The sequence below is a fragment of the Micropterus dolomieu genome, linkage group LG15, assembly GCF_021292245.1.
Source record: "Micropterus dolomieu isolate WLL.071019.BEF.003 ecotype Adirondacks linkage group LG15, ASM2129224v1, whole genome shotgun sequence".
NCBI lineage: Eukaryota > Metazoa > Chordata > Actinopteri > Centrarchiformes > Centrarchidae > Micropterus > Micropterus dolomieu.
Window position 1 is genome coordinate 3,929,087 of NC_060164.1, and position 19,979 is coordinate 3,949,065.

The 19,979-nt window shown below is 40.6% G+C and overlaps 1 protein-coding gene across 1 annotated transcript in view; it reads left to right on the plus strand.

Annotated features, from left to right (window-relative positions):
• Nucleotides 1–19,979, plus strand: part of ltbp1 (latent transforming growth factor beta binding protein 1) — a 108,442-nt gene that overhangs the window by 43,120 nt on the left and 45,343 nt on the right. The window contains exons 5-7 of the mRNA XM_046071385.1: nucleotides 13,471–13,677; nucleotides 17,119–17,420; nucleotides 17,638–17,740. Of these exons, the coding sequence (XP_045927341.1) occupies nucleotides 13,471–13,677; nucleotides 17,119–17,420; nucleotides 17,638–17,740 (612 nt within the window). The remainder of the gene's footprint in view (nucleotides 1–13,470; nucleotides 13,678–17,118; nucleotides 17,421–17,637; nucleotides 17,741–19,979) is intronic.

Genomic DNA, 19,979 nt, shown 5'->3' on the forward strand with positions numbered 1-19,979 from the left:
CTGAGGTAATGGACTTGGAGACTGGATTTTTTCCATCTGCGCTCTGCTTTCCTGCATTCCCTTTTTAGGCTGCGAATGCTGTCATTTATCCAGGGTTGCTTACTAGCTTTAGACGTAGGCCTAACCTTCAGAGGAGCAGTAATATTTAGTGACGACAAGCAGATATGATTGAAGTGATCGACCAGATTATTGGTGTTGGAATCGGACAGGTGTTGGCTTTGGCTCTGAAAGAATGCGCAAAACTTTGAAACACTTTGTTCATTAAAGATGCGAGAACACACGGAGCTTGGTGAGGCGGCATGAGTAACAGGCGAATCACAGCTAAAAACAATACATCTGTGGTCAGATATGGTCATGTCCACTAATTCCACAGAGGAAATGCTGACACCCAGCGTAAAAACCAAGTCCAGTGTATGACCACGGTTATGTGTTTGACCTTTAACATGTTGTTTGAAGTTAAAAGAAGTGGCCATATTTAAAAAGTTAGTTGCATTAACATTGGTGGGGTCATCAACATGAATATTAAAATCGCCACAAAGAACAATTCTGTCATAATTTAAAAACAGAGTAGATCAAAATTCAGGAAGTTCTGATAAAAATCCTCCAGGTTTTGGGGGGTGATTAATTATAACAAATATGATTGGTTGCAGCCCTCCAACTTTAAGAGTGAGAACTTCAAAGGAGTTAAATTCATCACAGCATACTTGATGACATTTTAAATTTTTCCTATACACACTCACTAGCCCACCACCACGACCACTGACCCTCGGTTGACTAAAGCAATCATATTGAGGTGGACAGAGTTCAGCTAGCTGGCTATAGTCATTCATTTGCAACCAGGATTCAGTTAAAAAACATAAAATCTAGATTTGCAGACAAGATAAAATCATTTAAGATAAAAGTCTTACTTGAAAGTGATCTCACATTGAAGAGAGCCATTTTAAATGAGTTTGTTCTGGGTGCTGGAGTTGGTGCAGTTTTCCTAATCCTTAAGAGATTACTATGATTTCTGTGTGGGATGTGCACATTTCGGTTTACTGGTCTATGCGTGATGATGACAGGAATAGAAGTCTGTGGAACAGCGCTGGGAGCAGACGGCTTTACATGCCAGCAGGTGGAGACAGTTGTTTGTGGCAGTGAGGCAGAGATATGTTCAGTGAGCGGTGGTGCGTCCAGGTGTGCTGCATGAATGATTAGTCATTCACGTAAGTCATGTGTGGACCGCACCACATGCTGTATGTGAGCAGCTAACATTTCTGAGCCCCGTTTGTTTGGGTGAAGTCCGTCTGTCTTAAAAAGAGACTTTCTTTGCCAGAAAATATTAAAATTATCCACATAACACACACGGTGAGCCCTGCAGGCGGACTGGAGCCAGTCGTGGAGGCCAAGGAGTCTACTGAAGCGGCCGGCACAGCGACCAACTGTGGGAATGGGACCAGAGATAAAAACGGACTTTCCAAACTTCTTTAAAAATTTAAAAAGACGGTTAAAATCTGATTTTGTCAGCTCAGACTGCTGAAGAGCTGTGTCATTTGTTCTGACATGGACTATCACTCTTGATAGAGGACGGGAGCGACGGCATTAGGTCCTGGAGTTTTTTTAAAATGTCAGCCGTGGTGGCACCGGGGAAGCAGCGAGTGGTAGCTTAAAGAAACGGATGTTTCTGGTTATGGAGTCACCAATTATTAGGGTGGTTGGGGAGAAAAGAGGACGAGGAGATGCCGGTTGTGGGATGGTTGTCCTGGATGTTAGCGGTTGCGCTAAGAGAAACAATCTGTTTGGCTTGTACTGAAGCCACATCCATAAAGCCAGTCAGCAGGGAATCTTTCTCTTTGAGTTCCTCTGAAAGTCGTCGGATGCCTTCCATAAGCTCAGCAATCTTTTTGTTCGCTTTCTTAAGGAGTGAGCAGTCCTCATGGGGCAGAGTTATCTCGGCTAGCATACCCGCCGGAACTTTGTTGTGGTCAGTAGCGTTGATCGCGTTTTTACGGTCATCTAGCTTAAAATCCATGTCGGATGACTAAAATCTTTAACCCACGTAAAACTTAAGTTAAAAACTTTAGTTAAATAAAAAGGATATAAAAAATGTAACGAAAAAGTGTGGATTAAAACTGGATAAGAGTCCGGTTTAAGACGGAGCTTCCGACAGGTAGCTACAGATGCCAATGCATGCGCAGAGTGCAGATTACGTCAGCAATTACGTCAGCGATAAACTCTTTTGCCTTCCATTGTGGTGGGAAGCCACAAATAAATATAAAAAAATAAAATAACATTCTAAACTTGATTGGCCTTTTTTTTACCACAGTCTGCTCAGTGTTGTATCTGAGATTGCTTCAATTACTTTAATCAGTACTGAGACATCTTCTCCTTGGATTCTCTGTTGTTGTCACTTTCACTCTCACTCAGTCTTTAATGGTTCCTGGTCGGTCTCTTGTCGGAAGCTCATCAAAAGATTTATTGGAGCTTTATAAAAGAAAAAAATAATTCATTCAGCACAGGCTTGTGGCTGTTTTCAAAGTTAAAGTGTGTTGTTGCAGAAGATGATACCAGCGCAGAACTAAAAACACCTCTAAGTTAACGCCTTTTAGATAATAACATTACTGCCATTTGATGACTGTGTTTTCAATATGTAGAATACAGGCATTTTTCTATGTGAGGTTTGCGATTTGTGTTCTTCTATAAGTAGTATCAGTCAGAAATAAAACATAGTAAAACAGATATTTATTCAGTACACTTTTAAACTGCGGTTAATATTCTGATCTCCAGAGAATGTAGCAAATTCACCTGGCACCTGGATCTGACTGATGGTGGAGAAATAGACCTTCAGTCTCATTTGCCTGTCCAGGCCTGCTTCATTCCTCCCCTGCCCTCAGTCTTTCTTCCCTTCCTTCCTCCATCTTTCTCATCTGCTTATTTTCAGTTCAGACCGGACGGTAGACAGAATGAAAATTTTTTGTTATTTAGATTTAGATGTGTAGTATTTGTTACTTATAAGAAATACGTGTCTATTTCACAGTAAAATAAACTTTCCCTTCAACCAAATGTAGTCTGGTTATATGTTAGATAGCTGCCCCAGGGCTTTTCACCAGCTAATCAGCAGAAAAATGCTCCCTGGGACACCAGCCCAGCTCTTCATCCATCTGTCTGATTGTCTCTAAGCCTGACTGGCAGTATCTCTGTTTTCATGTCTCTTTTCCTGTCACATTGTTTCTAGCAATAATGTTTCCTTAATTTTTTCAGTTTATGAGACTTTAACTCCACTGCTTTGTAGAAGGTAATGTTGCACTTTTTAATCCACTGGAAATATTTTATGATTGTCATTTAGTAGCTGTGATTTTCTGGCATTCACTCCTCTCTTGCAACAAGCTTGATGTTTTCCTGGTGCTTTTTTAGCAGCACAATAGTTAAGTTCTGCCAAACTTTTTGTGCAAGTGAAGTATGGAGTTGCACCACTCATCAGTAGGCTCGTTCCAGTTGAGCCAGGCCTGCTCAGAATCGATCACTGTGATGGCCGCACAGTGCATGCTTATTAGATTTAGAGACGTGCCGCTGCAACGACTGTCTCAATTATGTCATTTTATTTTTTAATAATTGCAATTAATTGTCTTGTCCACCATCATTGTGTAAGCCTTATAGCATAATTTCACTTTTAAAAGCTGGTAATCAAATTAAAGCCTGGTCTCAAATAATGGCTGGGTGTGTGGTCGCCACAAATAAATAAAGTCCAGCCCCAAATACAGGCCAGGTGGTGTTGTGCTGGATGACTCATCTAAAGTTTTATTGTCTGATTTCAGTCACTGCGGGTATTTTTAAGCTGTTTTATTCCATGTTTTTTTTTACCTGACGTAGGAACCTTGCTCAGGTAGAGCAGGTTATTATATCCGGCTAATGGAAACGCACCTGATTCACATTATATTGATTGTGACATTTCTTTCAACAATTACTTAAAATTGCCTTGATTGTGGAATGTAACGATTGCATAAGATGATTGCGGTCAGCTCAAATAATCGGAATTGTGACAGGCCTATCCCCTTCTGCTGCGAGATGCAGTTAATCTGGAACAAGCCTATTGTTACACTCAGTCAGGTCAGCCCCAAGTGCTCTGAGCTGCCTGACGTAGGAATTTTTAAGCATGCCAGTGATCTGGCTCTAGGATAAAATTTTCAGACATTCATGGTCCCCAGAGGATGAAGTCTAATGACTTTGGTGATCCTCTGACTTTTCATCTTGCACTGTACCACCAAATGGATTGGCACAATATTTGGTGCAGTCATACATTGTTGTCTGTGCAAAAAGAAGCCAAACCAACACATCAACCACTGATGTCCACATTTTACCAGAATATTCCTGTTTTTGGCTTGTCTTGAAAAGAACATAGCAATTGCATCTTTGACTGTCAGGTGTAAAAGATTAGAAAAGATTAGTTTTCTTGTATTTGCAAGACCATATAAAAAATAGTAAGGCAGGTGGTGGAGAAAATCTAGCTCATGGCAAAGACAGAGTGAAAACTATGTGGCCAATGAATGATTGTGATTGTGATCGAGTTTGGTGATAGCAGGAAGTATTCTGGGAATGACATGATACCACTTATGATGATTACTTTTCAAATCTGAATGATTCAGTGGCTGTGTTCGAAACGGGCTAAACTGCTGTCTCAGAAGGTGTCTAACAGGACAGCGAGGCATCGAGTGCTGTTCGAAACTGCTCGAACGACCTCTTCCTGTCTCCTGAGATGCCTTCAATCTGCCCAGTAACGGCCAGCTTTGAATGCAGCATCAATGATGACTTGATGCTGACTATTACCCATAAAGCAGTGCGTCTGCGGCCGCCGGAGCTTTCGAAAACTGGTCAAGATGGCGGACAAACAAGACGAATTTGTACACAAATATATGTTTTTAAAGGTTTTTAGTAGTTTTCTCACATCGATTTTTGAAAATCTAGTGAGAACTAAACACTGAACTATCATATCAGCCCGTGACCAACCAAGTTTGTTCAGTATGATTTCTGAGGCGTCTGTTAGCCGTTTGGCTTTTCAATAGCTAGTTAGCTGATGCTAAGATGGCGTGCTGACGTCACATGTTGCCGTAAGTGCTGCCCTAGAAGGCTGTTCGAAACTAATGTGAACAGAGCTGCCTTCACTTGAAAGTGATGCATTCTGAGGCAGCTGTCTATTACGGTATCGAGGCAGCGAGGCAACTGCCTTCCGTTTCGAACACAGCCAGTGTCTTGTATGTGTGTCTCATTTGGCCTGCCGCAGCCCCTGGAGAGTAGATTTAAGTGGTGTTTTTCCAGCTCCTCTGGCATATTTTCTCCTAGGTGAGTGCAGCGGCTTTCTGGCAATCAGCTCATGCTTCCTTTATTAAAGACACCTGTAGCTACCAGTTCATTTGTGTCAGTTGCAGTCCAGACAATCTCAAACCCTTTACGGTTGGATTAACACAAATAAATTTTGGTATGGGAGGTGAGTTGAATGTGGAAGGAAAGGCACATTATTCTGAAGAAAGTAGTTTGTCATTATCCTCGCCATGCTTTACATTTTTTATGCAATGGACCTTGTGCAAGAACATTTTCATATTTTTATCTTAACTTTTTTTTGTAGGCTGGATTTGTATGAGTGTGCCATGTCAGATTAAGCAAACGTTCCTAACTTCAGATAACTGTGTAAATGACCTGCTTAAACATGATGAATGCCTTCTTTGGTTAATTGAGCTAAAATGAGAATTTTTATCAGCATAATGAACACCCAGTAATAACATATAAGGCTACGCGTCCTGCAGTGTTCATCGATATCATTGACATTGAAGAGAATTTTTTAACAGCATCAGCAGTGGAATTAAGAGAATGAGGCTGGACTGGTGTGTCTGTCTATGGAGTTGCAGCTCTAACAAGTTTCACATATGCACAAGCACAGCCCGTGGTATTCTAAACCGCGATGACAACCATTCTTCTGTCTCTGCCAATATATCAGCATGCTGTCACTCTCTTCCAAGAGCCTGATGCGCTAAGGAAATCAAACGATTACCCTCCCCGTTGACCTTATTACTGTATATACAGAGACAAATTAACTTTCAGTTAGTCCGTCATTTAAGTTGTTTTGCCGTTGAAATGTGCATATTTATATTGTAATGTTATACAATAGCATAAATAGCCAATTTATGTTATAATGAATGATGATGTTGTGAGGCTAATCAATAGAACGCAGAAGTGCCATCACTGAGAGAATATTATGAATAATGTAGTGTAAAGTTATCCTCTGGTCTTGGGCAATATTGACTGGCTAACTCCCCTGGGCTCAGGTTACATACAGGCAGATCAAACCATCTGATTTGTTGTTGATTTCAGAGGGCAGTGTGTGGGGATATTTTAATTTTATTTTTTTAATGTGTATTGATTTGCACTTGACATTGGATAATTATATTCTCCTAAAATTATGCTAGAATGGATAGTCAAGCAAATATACGGCAGTAAAGGACAGTATCCTTTGTAGTAAATAAGACATCCCCATTATCACTGAGTATCAGTTTATTCATATATGATTTCAAGTAGGGTTAGTGCATTTTTAATCTAGCAGTCTACATACAAGTCCTATAGTTTTGACTTTTTATAATAATAGAGAGCACAATAACCAATTTCATGCTGTTTATAAATGCATGAAATAGCACTCACACACTTTCACTTTTTTCCTTCTTTTATTTCAGAAATACTATATTAACAAAATCACCTAACTGACGTGACATTATGCTTTTTAGACCAGAAACCATCACGTCATGCTTCTATAAATGGAAGACAGACAGACTCGAAGATCAACAGGATGACTTTAAAGCGATACATTGATATGAAACAACTAGGAGACACAGCTGCAATGTTTCACTATCTAAGTGCAATTGAATGTTGGGACCTGGCGTTTGAGTTTGCATGATGAAATGACATTGATGTCCTCTACCCCCATGTGGCTCAACTTATCCTGTCCCTTGGCTCAACCTACCCCTCATATGGGGCAAGTTGAGCCAAGAGTCCACTTTTTTGGAAAGCCATATTTTGAAAACAGTTTTTTTTAGATCCAAATTGATTATTCCCAGGGATGCACCACATCCTAAAATATATGCACTTTTAGTTTAAAGGCACCTCAAGTAAAAACTGGCTCAACTCACCCCGCTCTCCCCTAATTATGTCTCCTTGCCCCTCCTCTCAGACCCTTCCTCTCCATACCAAAATGGTGACAGAAAGCTGAAACTGAAAACCAGTGACACTGAATAAAAACTGACGGCATAAAATGATAGCCATGAACAAAAGAAATCAATGCCTATAGTTTTATTTTTCAGTAAAACTTGTTTCAGTGCCAATACAACTTTTTCCAGTACAAATGTGTCAATGCCAGTGTTTCTTTCTTCAGTTCTAGTTTTGTTTTCAATGCCAAAATGTAATGTCACTGTTCTAGCCTCTTAATAAGTGGTTGTTTCTTAAAGTCAGCTGGCAGGAATATTGCACTTGACACTTGAGGTTGTGGACATGACTCACCCATAAGGAAGCTTACAACACTAAGTGGCCATTCAGTGCCTAATAGTAAACAGAATACAGGGTTTAAAGGTTATTTTCTGATTGTTTCATGGCAGTTACGTCCTAAGGCACAAATAAATACAGCCACACCTCTGCAAAACCCTGCGGGAAGGGCTTTATGTGAATGCAGCCGAAGCCACGCTTCACCCTGTCGGTTGTCTCTGCTTTGTGTAGCTCAGCCCCGACCTCGGTCACACAGACCTTCATACAGCCATGACACAGACAGAGAGCAGAGGAGAGAGACGGAGACAGCCAGAGTCCCTACTTTTATTTTACAAGAAATCGCAGGAAGTTCTTTCTCCCATTATTCTAGCTTCACAGTGGAGCATTCAGGTCCAGTGAAATGCAGCTGGTTCATCCAGCGCCAGCCACATATGTAAAATAGAGCAGCTGTGGCTATTTGTTATATTTTGGCCACAATTTTTGCATTCTGTCGCAATATGTTTAGCTTTACTTCAAAATATTTGGCGTTCCCTCACAATATGTTTTGCTTTCTCCCGCAACTTGTTTTCTGTTACTTTGCAATACTTTTCTCCTTCCATTCATGCATTAGAAGGCAGAAGCCATGACAACTGCGAACTGATCTATTAAGAAACTGGTTTGATGAAAGGTCAGAGTTCAGAGTCAAATGACATTTTTTGTGCAATTTCTGCTGTTGGAGGGATTTTTTAAGAGTGATTTCTCCAGTGCAGTAAATTTAAATTTGGTAATTTTTGTTTGGTGAAAGTCAAAGTTCAGAGAAATGATAATGTGTAATTGGAGGGGATTATAATGCGTGATTTGTCCAAGTTGGTGCAGTGAAATGTTACCAAATGTGTGCCAGTGATAATAGATGAAGCAGAAGCAGAATTAAAGCAATGGTGAACTATAGAAAAGCAGAGAAATATATTGATGTTCGTTTTGGTGTTGGAGGCCATTTCCAAGCAGGGTTTCTCCAAATTGATAATGCACTAATAAAAATTATATTATTCATTTATTAATATTATGTTATTATCTTTCAGAAACCAGTGTGTTACTGAAGTCCACATAAACGTCTTGCCAGCAGCAATATTTTTCCAGCATTTTTGTTTGTGTTTTCACACAGAGTTTGAGTGTTGCTGTCAAAAAAGAACAGCTCCATGGGGCTTGTGCTGTGCCCAGAGGAAGGGGGCTGTTGCCCACCAGGATTCCTTTTTGGGAGGAACCTGGGGAGTGTCTGTGGCTATCTTTTCCTAGTTTCACCCACCACCATTCCAACTCCACATCTCACAGTAACTTTTCTGAATTGCTGGAAAGAGATGAGGTGTTTTGTGCTGATGCTCAGGGGAATGATGGTGGTAGATGCTGCCTCTGGCGTGAAGTGCTGTGGTGCCTGTATCTCTTGTGGGGCTCAAACAAAGACAAATGAAATGATCAGATCAGAAAATATATTGGCTCAAAAACAACTCTCAAACAAATGTGTAATTCATTAGTTGTTGGAATAATAATCTCTAAAATATGCTACATCCGTATACTAAAAGACAATAAAAACAGCCACAGCCTGCTCACCATGCTGCTTTCTGGCAAGCTATACAGAATTATCAGTTACCGTAGAGATTACAGAGCAGCTTCTTTCCTCAGGCTGTGAGACTCCTCAACTCATCCTCTTGTCCACCATAATGTTTATATGATTCATTATTTATTTATTTATAAAATTTTTGTTTTGTGAGGAAGTTAGCATAGAGAGGGACTACAACTAGCATTTTGTTTTACAACCCTGTGTTGTGTGTAAAGGAACCTTGTACCTTAAAAATTTTACTTCACGAAAAATTTCATATCACGATTATAGTGACCAAAATTATCACGGTTATCACAGTATTGTTAAAATGTGCTGACACACACACTGAAACCATTTCAACAAGTTTTATATTGAAAACCACAATTAAAGTTAATATTTTGTTTGCATAAATATTGAAATAATAACAGCCAGTACCTTATGTAAATATATGAAAACCATCTAAGTGTGCATTATCTTTAAAGATTTTATATTATAGAAGTAATACAATGACCCCATGCACGATTACATGAATACAATGGAGTCTTTAGAAGACAGTGATAGTAACTGCAATGAGCCCAACAATTGACATAAATACAGAGCAGTCTGTAGCGTTTTGTCTGTTCGGACGCTTTTCCATCTAAGGAGGCTTTCACACCTGGAAGTCCGCACAAAGATCCGAACCAAAGTTCATGTTTGATACATTTTGATACATTTTGTTAGTTTTGGTTTGGTTTCACACTGCAATTCTGCGACCGCACTAAAGAACTTTACATGTGTCCTGTTGTCATCATCTATGTGGGCTGCGTCTCCCTGTACTTGACATTGATTGGTTTATTAAACAGTTCAGCGGGGAGCTTTGACAATAATGAATGAATTAAAAATGTACATATGCATATTTGCCACCACTATAATGTTATTATTAAAGCAGCACCAACTATACTGAACACTAGTTGCAATTAAATGTCCTTGTGCGAACGTTATCACGTCGCCGACAGGACAAGAGGAGAAGACCCCAAGCACTCCTTCTGCACCTCCGTTTGAGGAGGGACCTTAGAGATTGGTGGCAATGTGCTTCTATAGTGGCCCTCAGTTTGAAAAGATGAGCTATCACGGGAGATTTATAATTGTGTCCTCATTTCAATGCATCTCTCCGTGCATTTGTTTATTTCCGGTTTATATGGCGAACGCCGAACTTCTTGTAAATGGTCTGAAAGTCCATCCAAAAAATGATTTCACACCAGAAACGAACCTAACCATGGTTCAGTTCGAGACTATCTCTTTTTGTCGGACCATATTTCGTCTGTGGTCCGAGGGAGGTTTCACACCTGTATTTTTGGTTCGGACCAAACTGAAAAGTCCGAAAGTCCGGACGTCGTCAGTTGTTATCATGTGCAGTGGGCGAATAGACTCCGCAGACACACAATGCATACAGCAGCAGAACAACGTGTAGCGTTTTTACCACTACAACAGCAGCTAGCACTGAGAGCTTCAGTTTACAAGTCAGTCAGACAAGCCAGCTAAAAGGTAACTCACCCTGCGTTCAATATAAGGCAAGTTTCCTCCAGCTCTCTAATAAAAAACAAAATACAACCAGACTTCCGACAGGCTGAAAAATCGCAGCGCTGTCTTTCACTCTGTTGCCATGGACCCAAGCAAACCCACGTTGCACACTGTGAATGTATGCCTGCTTCTGGGAGCCTGTCGCTAACTTTGGTTGATGCTGGACAGTATTTGCCTGAGTTTATCAAGGCACAGTAACCGAACCCGGTAATCATGGTAATAATAACAGTCTGGAATTTTGCCATGGTTTATCATTAAACCGCTAACCGTTTCATTCCTATACTTTCAATGCCTTCAACAAAATGTGCTCCAAATTACTACGGTATTACGGTATTACGGTATTATGGTATTATGGTATTATGGTATACCAGCGTATCATCCTGAAGGTCTGACTTTTAAAACAGACGCTCCTCTGAGCTGATGCATTGGAGTGTACGCCCTCAGTGTAGGTGGGTGACTCCATGTGAAACTACCTGACATCTACAACACAGCAACTCCCTTCACTTTTCCAGCAGTTGGTAAACAACACACAGAGAAGAGCTGTAGCTGCAGCCTATATTCACTGGCACATTGAAACCTACACTGTACATTTACTGCTAAACTTCACTGCTCACCTTTTCCTTTGCCAACAGTGACTGGAAAAGAAAAGAAACATGCCTCTGCCCATTTTTGGGAGTGTTTTGGGTTTAGCCTCTATGATTAAGGTGAGCCAGCCAACAGGACAAAGCTATGTGCACATTATCTCCATTCAGCCCACTGTCATTGGGCCCTCCAGCAAGAATCTATAGAATAAGGGTGCTTATTTCCTATCTGTTCATTATTCTATGGGCCTTAAGGATTTAAATAAGACTTGTCTAAGGAGGCCAACTGCAAATTAGACACATAGCACTGTAGGCTAGACAATGGCATACATGCTACAATGACTCTATCACCTGCAGCTCGGTTTTTCCTCTGGGCAAACATCTTTTTCAGAGGCTACCGACTCATTGCGGCCCTGCAGTGCTGTTCAAGATGTACTTCGGAGTTTAATAAACATTATGATCCAACTCACTGTCACTGAGCTGGTAGCTGTTTTCCTCCACCAGTTTGTTATGCTGCTCAATGGCTCGCCTGTGTTGGCCAGTGAACGTTAAGCCCAGTTTCACAGCATCGTCCAGATGACTTCCGCTGTTTTGCAATCCTCTCAGTAAGATGAAGATGAAAACAGTCACAGGATGGTCTCCCTCAAAGCCAAAGGTGCTCATCAGGTGTCCATTTGATGTTAGCTTGCTGCTAGCGATGGTGCTAACCTCTTGCTATCTGCAGTCTTGTAATATACTGTAAAACTTCAATTACTAGCCGAGTCCCAAATAGCCGCCTATCTCCTTTTCTGGCCTGGTGTGGGAACACAATTTGACAAATAAACGCAGGTCTCCATTAAACGCCTGGTCTGGTTTTTAGAGAAGTTCTTTGGATGTATTAAACCTCTTAAACCCCGTGGTAATACAAATATTAATGTTTAAACGTATGATCAATATGTCAGTATGGACATCGATTAGATTCTCCACATATCAGTCGTTCAGTTCATTTAAAGGAAACAACGAGCCCCAAAGTCTAATTCTTCTACATTTACCGGCGGAACCTGCATGGTACGAGAGAGGAAAGGAAAAAAGTGCTGACTGCCGTTACATTTGAAGAGCTTGTTGAGTCCAAATGTGTCCGTTCCTTGATTATTTATATTCCTTTAACGTTAGTCTGTAAGGGTCCACCAATCAAAAGAATCAAAACAGCTTTTCATGAAAATTAATCCAAGTAGTGAATCCTGTCGTGTGAAGTCCATCGCTCTCTGTCTGCTAACTTCTCTCATACTGCACCATGTTGTTTTCTTGATGTTACTTCAAAATAAAAGCACATGTCAGCGCTGGATCAAATGAATGATGTGTATTTGATATTACTGGATTGGAAGTTTTCTACAAGTAATATTCTGTTTGAAATAAACTGTTTCATAGTTTCATAATTTGATAATTTCAGTTTTGTGCAAAAGGAATTAAAGGCCTGTCCCATATGGACGCCTGTCCCAAATAAAGGCAGGGTCAATTGGTGATTTTAGCAAATAAAAGCCCGGGCTATTATTCAAAGTTTTATGGAAGCTCTTACACACAGTACAGTACACAAAACTTTGTAGCAGTGTGTCAAACGTATTATCAACTATATTCATTACATTACACGCTGGAAAAAGTAGGCTGACTTGTAACTCCGCTCCGCCCTTAACCAATCACAATTTAAGAAACGTGACAGGCATCTCCTAAAATAAACATCATAGTCCGTCACAGCTCAGGGTCAGAGGTTACCCTCTTAAAGTGACTAATATGACAACACTTATATGCTGCTAAGCACCTTTTAACTCAAACCCAGGAGTTACATAAGATATACAGTATATAGCATTTTATGCATATGCCTGCCACGTAACATAATGACATCACGAGCATACAACGCGATGACATGAAAGACCGAATCCTAAGCTTTCCGCTGCAAAAACAATTAATGCTGACATGCACATTTTGGATTTCCAGAGATTTAAATCAGGACTTAATGCCACACACAAAGCCGCATGGAGCGACCTGCCTCCCACATTTTTTCCCATCTATGTTTACGGGTCCTGGGGATAAGCTTCCAGATGCAGCACAGTCCTACTATGACGTACTTAAGCCTAATTATTGACAGATGTGTTGAGGAATGATGCAAATGTGAATCCAAATAGATGTGTTTGTAATGTCCTTTTTTGGTTTGTATTCGTGTGTGATACAATTAGTGCATCAACATTATCTATTTCTTGTGCTTCTTTTTTCTCTTCTCAGTCGTGTGTCACCTGCCGTGTATAAATGGCGGCAAATGCAGTGCCAGGGATAAGTGTCAGTGTCCTCCCAGCTTTACTGGAAAGTTCTGCCAGATGCCCATTCAGAACGGACACCAGCAGCACCAGCAGACATCAGGCAGCTACAGTCAAACTCAAGTCCACTCCACACATACATTGCCTCTGACCTACAGCAACGGCCAGAGTCCTGGTGAGTGTAAGGCACAACTGTGAAAACATCAGTACAATTAAAGACTAAGAGGATAAATGGTTTTGTGACTTAGATGAAAATGGGGTTGTAGAAGGTAGTAGGAGAAACACTCTCCTATTCCTTATCAGCCAATTTCCTCTTAAGGATGCATGTTTAAGCCCATTTACTGCAAGTCATGCATCGCAAAGACTGCGTGGAAGGTTGTGAAAGGAGCAATTCACAAATGTGAAATACTGCAGTTCTGGAGGTTGGTCACCAGTAATGTAAAGTGGATGTGATTTGTAGTAAATGGGCTAAAACATGTATAATCACTGGCATGGTCTTTTAAACAATTAACATAACCCCCTACATTAGAACTGTTTCCTGGCCAGTAACAAAAGACTGTGGATACGTTCTCAACAAATCTGAAATGGATTATTTAAAAGTTACAAATCACATTACCCTTTTCATTAAAAAATGATGAGACAATTACACTCATGTCACAATTTCTCAAGATTTTCTCTTTAGCAGGGTCTGATGCAGTGTTAGAATAAGCATTAAAAATGTCAGTGTAAGAGCAAGCAATTCAAGTATTACTTCTACTGTAATGGATATACAGTGCCTGTAAAAGGCCTACATTTCATTTGTACATCATTTTTGGTTAAAGGGGCACTCCAGTGATTTAGTATTGTACTTTTCTGAAGTATTGTGTCAGCAGGCTTGGGCGATAATCTATATTTTTTTATTGTGTTTTTGTGATAGAGTTCAGTTACTGATGCCTGATATGATTGGGTAGTAAAGGGACTACCACAGCAATCAACGGTGGTCCCTTCAATCTTTGAAAGTTGAGATGATCGTCTATGAAAATAAACACTGGTCAAAAGATGGATCAGTGTCTGCAGGATAGCTTTGTGGAAAGGCATGCAATTTCATTTATATATGATATATTTTGTATGAAAAATGACCGGGATAAAGAACTGGGTGTAGAAATAAGAGAGGACAGGATTCTGAAATATATCAACAATTGTTCCCTTAACGCCAGAAACTGTTTGATACAGTACAAAGGTTACATTATTCGAAGGTGAAGCTACGCAAACATTTTTCCAGAAATATCACCAGTATGTGAGAAATGTGAACTAAAAGAGGCAGATTTACCTGATATCTATGTATTGTTGTAAATTACAAGGATTCTATATTTTCATTCTTCTCAAAGATTTTCAAAATCCAAATGAGACTGGATCCACTCTTGGTTATATTTGGGGTTTTGAAAAATTACAGGAACCTACAGATTGCACAGCATTATCTCCATTCCTATGGACTCCTATGTGCAAAGAAATAAATTCTTAACTCTTGTTCTGGAAGAAGAAAGATGTGCCAACCTTTAATTGTTGGATTACAACACTGACTGACACTCACCATTTGGAGATAATCCGATATGTCTTTAGGGACAGACTTGATGACTTTGAAAGGACCTGGGGGCCGATGATCACCTCTATGGAAGGGACAGATGTTTAAAGATGCTGCAAGAGTAACGATTCTTTCCAGTACATCTGGGTAGCACTGCTGGGGAAAGGGGTTGTTTTTATTTGCTGCTACCCCCCTTATATTGTGAGCGTCTTCTTCTTCTTGTGGCCTGGTTTATTGTAAGCCTTACAGTAAAAATATTTGAAACAAAAACACTGGTCAAATCTGACAAAGCAGGTTAAAATCAGAAAAGGCTGGCTATAACTATTTCCATATTTAGAGGTACAGATCTATTTGTTTAAGAGCCAGAGTTCATCTCCATAGTCCACTGCTGGTGATGTAGGAGTGTGTGGTTGATGTTGAGAGGGGGAGTCAGACTAAGCTGACGCTTTTATCCAATGCGACTTACAATATCTAAATATGTCAGAGGTCACACATCTCTGGAGCAACAAGTGTCTTGCTCAGGGACACATTGGTGGATGGGTCACAGTGGGGGATTGAACCAGGGTCTCTCACACCAGAGGTGGTAAACTCATCCACTGCTCCATCACCACCCATCTATGAGGGTATCGAAGGTTATGTAACCAATGTTCCTACGGTGGCAAGTGTACAGACATTAGTCAACTAGAACTGACCACGCGATCAAATGTTAGACTGACTTCATGGATAACTTCGTCATGTTGAGAATATTATGTGGCAGTCAACCAAAACTATTTGGAAATACCATGGATGTAAGCAACAGGCCTATAGGCGAATGAACACTAGTAGTTTGTGTTTAGAATGATTTGATTTAATTGATTTAATCTGAAGCATCCATCCTAAGGAAAAGTTGTAGTGCATGCAGAGATCAAGCTCATCTAATAGGCTAGGCTTCAAAAACGTAGCTAAGCAAGCTGTAAGAAACAGCCAGAAAAGTGAATGAATGAAAGGCTGTTTTTCTGCCTTTTCTTCTTTGCTAGTTAACATTAGCTCGACTGGAGAAAAAATGATTTTATTTACTGGCACAAAGGCAATTAGCAACTACTGGTAACTTTTAAGGTAGAATTACTTAATGCATGAGTTAACTTTTTGAATCAGTCAACACAACTTTGATCATTCCATATGTTTTAATTGGCTCTCTCTTCACTCTTGCGTGAATATCAACCAGATGATGTGAAGATTCTGTCTGTAAAGATTCTTAGTCATCCAGGTCGTAGTTATCCAAGGAAGCTTTAAATCAAGGTCATCTGGACTTGGTTGAGGCTTCTTCAGTTCTTTAGTTGCAACTTTGTAGCGTTGGATCCTCCCTGCCTGATAAATGTCCACATCATTCTAACTCTAATCCCCAAGTTTGTTACGCAGTGTTTCTGGTATAAATGTGTAATCTCCAAGCCCAGGATGAGATAAACCCCGATGATATCACTATGACATCCACATTGTTATTTTACCAAGGCATATTCACATTTCAGCGGAAGATCAAGGTACCACTGTACTAAACGCCGCAATGCTAATGTAACTAAGGTGGTGCTAGATCATGCTAGATCCCTAAATTTCAGAGACTCAAACACTGGTTTTGGAACAAAGCTGGGAGCAGCATCTGCATGCTAATATTTAGCGAATATCATTTTTTTGATCTGATCACATCAATTTGTTATTGTAAAGTTCAGGAAATTTTGAAGCATGATTAATACGTTTCATTCAATCAGTGATCAACAGTGCCCACAAAGGTAGCTCAGCTTGGGTCAAAGTTCAACAAATTTGAACTTTTGGTGCACCCACGAAAATTGCACAGAGCCATCCCAACACCACAATATGTTGGGAGAATGTGTGCACAAAAGCTGTTTACCACGAGAATGTGAATATGGCATCAGTCTTGATAAAGCTCCTCCAGAGCCACCAGGCACAGGCCCGTGATTAGTAAACTAATCTTAATGTGTGAAATCTGTGGGGTGTCCTTGCGTGTTCTTTGACAATACACTGTAATAATTGTGTGGCTCATGTTGTCCAATGTGCATCTAGTGTTCAGCCCCAGCATCGTCAACATCCACATCAAACATCCTCCAGAGGCCTCTGTCCAGGTACACCAGGTGTCTCAGCTGGACAACTACCACAACAACGGGCACCAGCTGAAAGGTTCCCAGTCAGGCTCCTCTTCATCCACCAGCTATAGATACCACCACACAGAGAGCAGCCAGAATATCCAGCACCACGGCTACAACATAGTTTATCCCAGCCAGCATGGCTACCAGGTCCCGCAGTACCAGCCCGTCACCTCCAAGAACACGCTGGGTCGCTGCTTCCAGGAGACTGCAGGGAGTCAGGTACACTGTCGGAAAAGACCTGTTCTTATCTGTATGTGTGGCCATGAGATAGAGGGTGATGAGGGGATGAGGTGTTTACGTCTGTTTGTGTTCAACACCTGGGGATCGGACATACAGAGGAAACAGGCAGAATACAAAAACCTAACTTTTATTCAAATTAAAATCCAAACGTTTCTTTCTCTGCCACTTTGTTTCATTGTACATCTGTATGTTTCAGTGTGGAAAGGCTCTGCCAGGTCTCACTAAGCAGGAGCAGTGTTGTGGGACCATTGGGACGTCCTGGGGTTTCCACAAATGCCAGAAATGTCCAAAGAAACCATGTAAGTACAGCTGTTCTTCTCAGATGTCCTGCTTTTTGTATTTGTCGACTTTCGATTGATACATTCCTCTCTATATACCCCTATATTATATAATAGATACTCTCTTCTTCTCTCTCTCTCTCTCTCTCTCTCTCTTAGAGAGAAATAAGTATTTTGCCTGGTAAGCAGTGTATAGATGTCAGTGAGGTTCAGCATTAAACTATATACCCACATTATTTTCAGCAGCTTCATAACAACTGTTAAAGGCCTCTGCTAAGTCCCACTAAAACAATCTGAGCAAAATTGTCATTATTGAGGAAATACAAAATCATCATTTTGTACGTTTGTCATCTGATCATAATTGACAATATTGGCCTCAGTGATTCCCACAGAATGACAGTGTAACTCTGGCGGGAGGGGGCACATGCTAGCCTCGAAAACCCAGCTGTATTCTAACATTAACTTAGCTGTCCTTATTAGCTTTGCTCCTTGCATGCTTGCTAATAACTTTTTTTAAGCTGGGTTGACGGCATTGTGTTAGACAGATTTGTGCAGCGGTGTTCCATGAGGGAGAGAGGGACGAGCGAGAGGAAGTGCTGCGCGAATGCGCTACGGCACTCTGCAATCAAATACGATTTTAAATAGTTATCCAACGAGGGTTAAAATGAAGGGCAACTGGACTTGGTTGAAGCTACTGGAAGACGTTTCGTCCCTTATCCAAAGGACTTCTTCAGTTCTGACTGACTGGCAGGGAAACTGCCAATAGGTTACGTTTGTTGAGAACGTAACCTCTTGGCCTCAGGTGAAGATACCAACGATGGTCGTTCAGTCTTGGCCACAGGCAGTCTTAACGACTGTAACGACTGTCGTCACAGCAACAAGGAACACTAACGAACCAGCGGTATCGATGACCCGGGCCAACGACCCCACTGAGGTTAAATAGCTGAGTTTCCCTGCCAGTCAGTCAGAACTGAAGAAGTCCTTTGGATGAGGGACGAAACGTCTTCCAGTAGCTTCAACCAAGTCCAGTTGCCCTTCATTTTAACCCTCGTTGGATAACTATGACCTGGATGACTGAGAATCTTCATAGACGATTTTAAATAGGTTTAGTAAAAAAAAAATTGAAAATCAATATGTGGCGGTCAGCGTTGATATTGTGGCGGGCCGCCACAAATAAATGAACGTATGGGAAACACTGGGCCTGTTTTATTTTTGTGTTTACATATACAGATTCATGAGTAAACAAACCTTTAACATCATCAGAAACATTAAGATGTAGCTGTTCTTACTACTATGTATTATCAGTTGTAGATCTCGTGCTGTATTGATGCTTTGTAGATGCTTGTATGCTGTTCCTCAAATGTAAGTGGCTTTGGACAAAAGCATCTGCAAAAGAGTAAATTTGGCTGCTTATTAAAAGGTTAAGGGGTGACAGCAAGATTACATTCTGTGGTTGGGTGGTGCAGTGACCCCTGTGTTTACATTTTAATCATAGATGTTTCCTTCAAAATAGCATTGAAAACTGTTTCAAACTGACACCAGAAAGATATTTTGGTACCAATGTCACTAAAGTGTTGAACATATAACATCTGATCTTTCATTTTGGTGCCACTGTATACCGTACAGACAGTATCTGCTGGGTGTAAGAAATAAGAAACGCTTATTGATTTTCATCATAGTAAGGGAGGGTCATTATACACACAGATGTATAAAAAGATACTACTACATGATTCTGTCCCTGTCCTGTGAGACACAGCATGTAGCATTTAGCAGTCTTCCCAAATTGGTCCTTTAACCTAAATCTAAATACCTCTCTATATGTAGCCCAGTGTGAGGTCAAACTGCACTTATTCACATGAAGATTTCTATTTTAAATATGGTGTGCCTCAGGGGTCGGTCTTAGGACCCATTTTGTTTTCCTTGTATCTGCTTCCCCTTGGACATATTATCCATAAACATGGCATTTCTTTTCATATTTATGCTGATGACACACAAATATACTTGCCCGTCAGATCCACAGACCCTGGAATGCTGAGTTCACTTAACAACTGCCTTTGTGAAGTTAAAAAATGGATGTCAAATAATTTCCTCCAGCTGAACTCAGACAAAACAGAAATCCTGGTCATCGGGTCCCAGCAGATGGCAAATCAAATACTGCCATCTGCTGGTTCCCTAGTAAATCACATTAAGCCTGTGGCAAAGAACCTTGGTGTTTGGTTTGATAGTAATTTAAATTTCGAGCAGCACACCACAAAGCTTG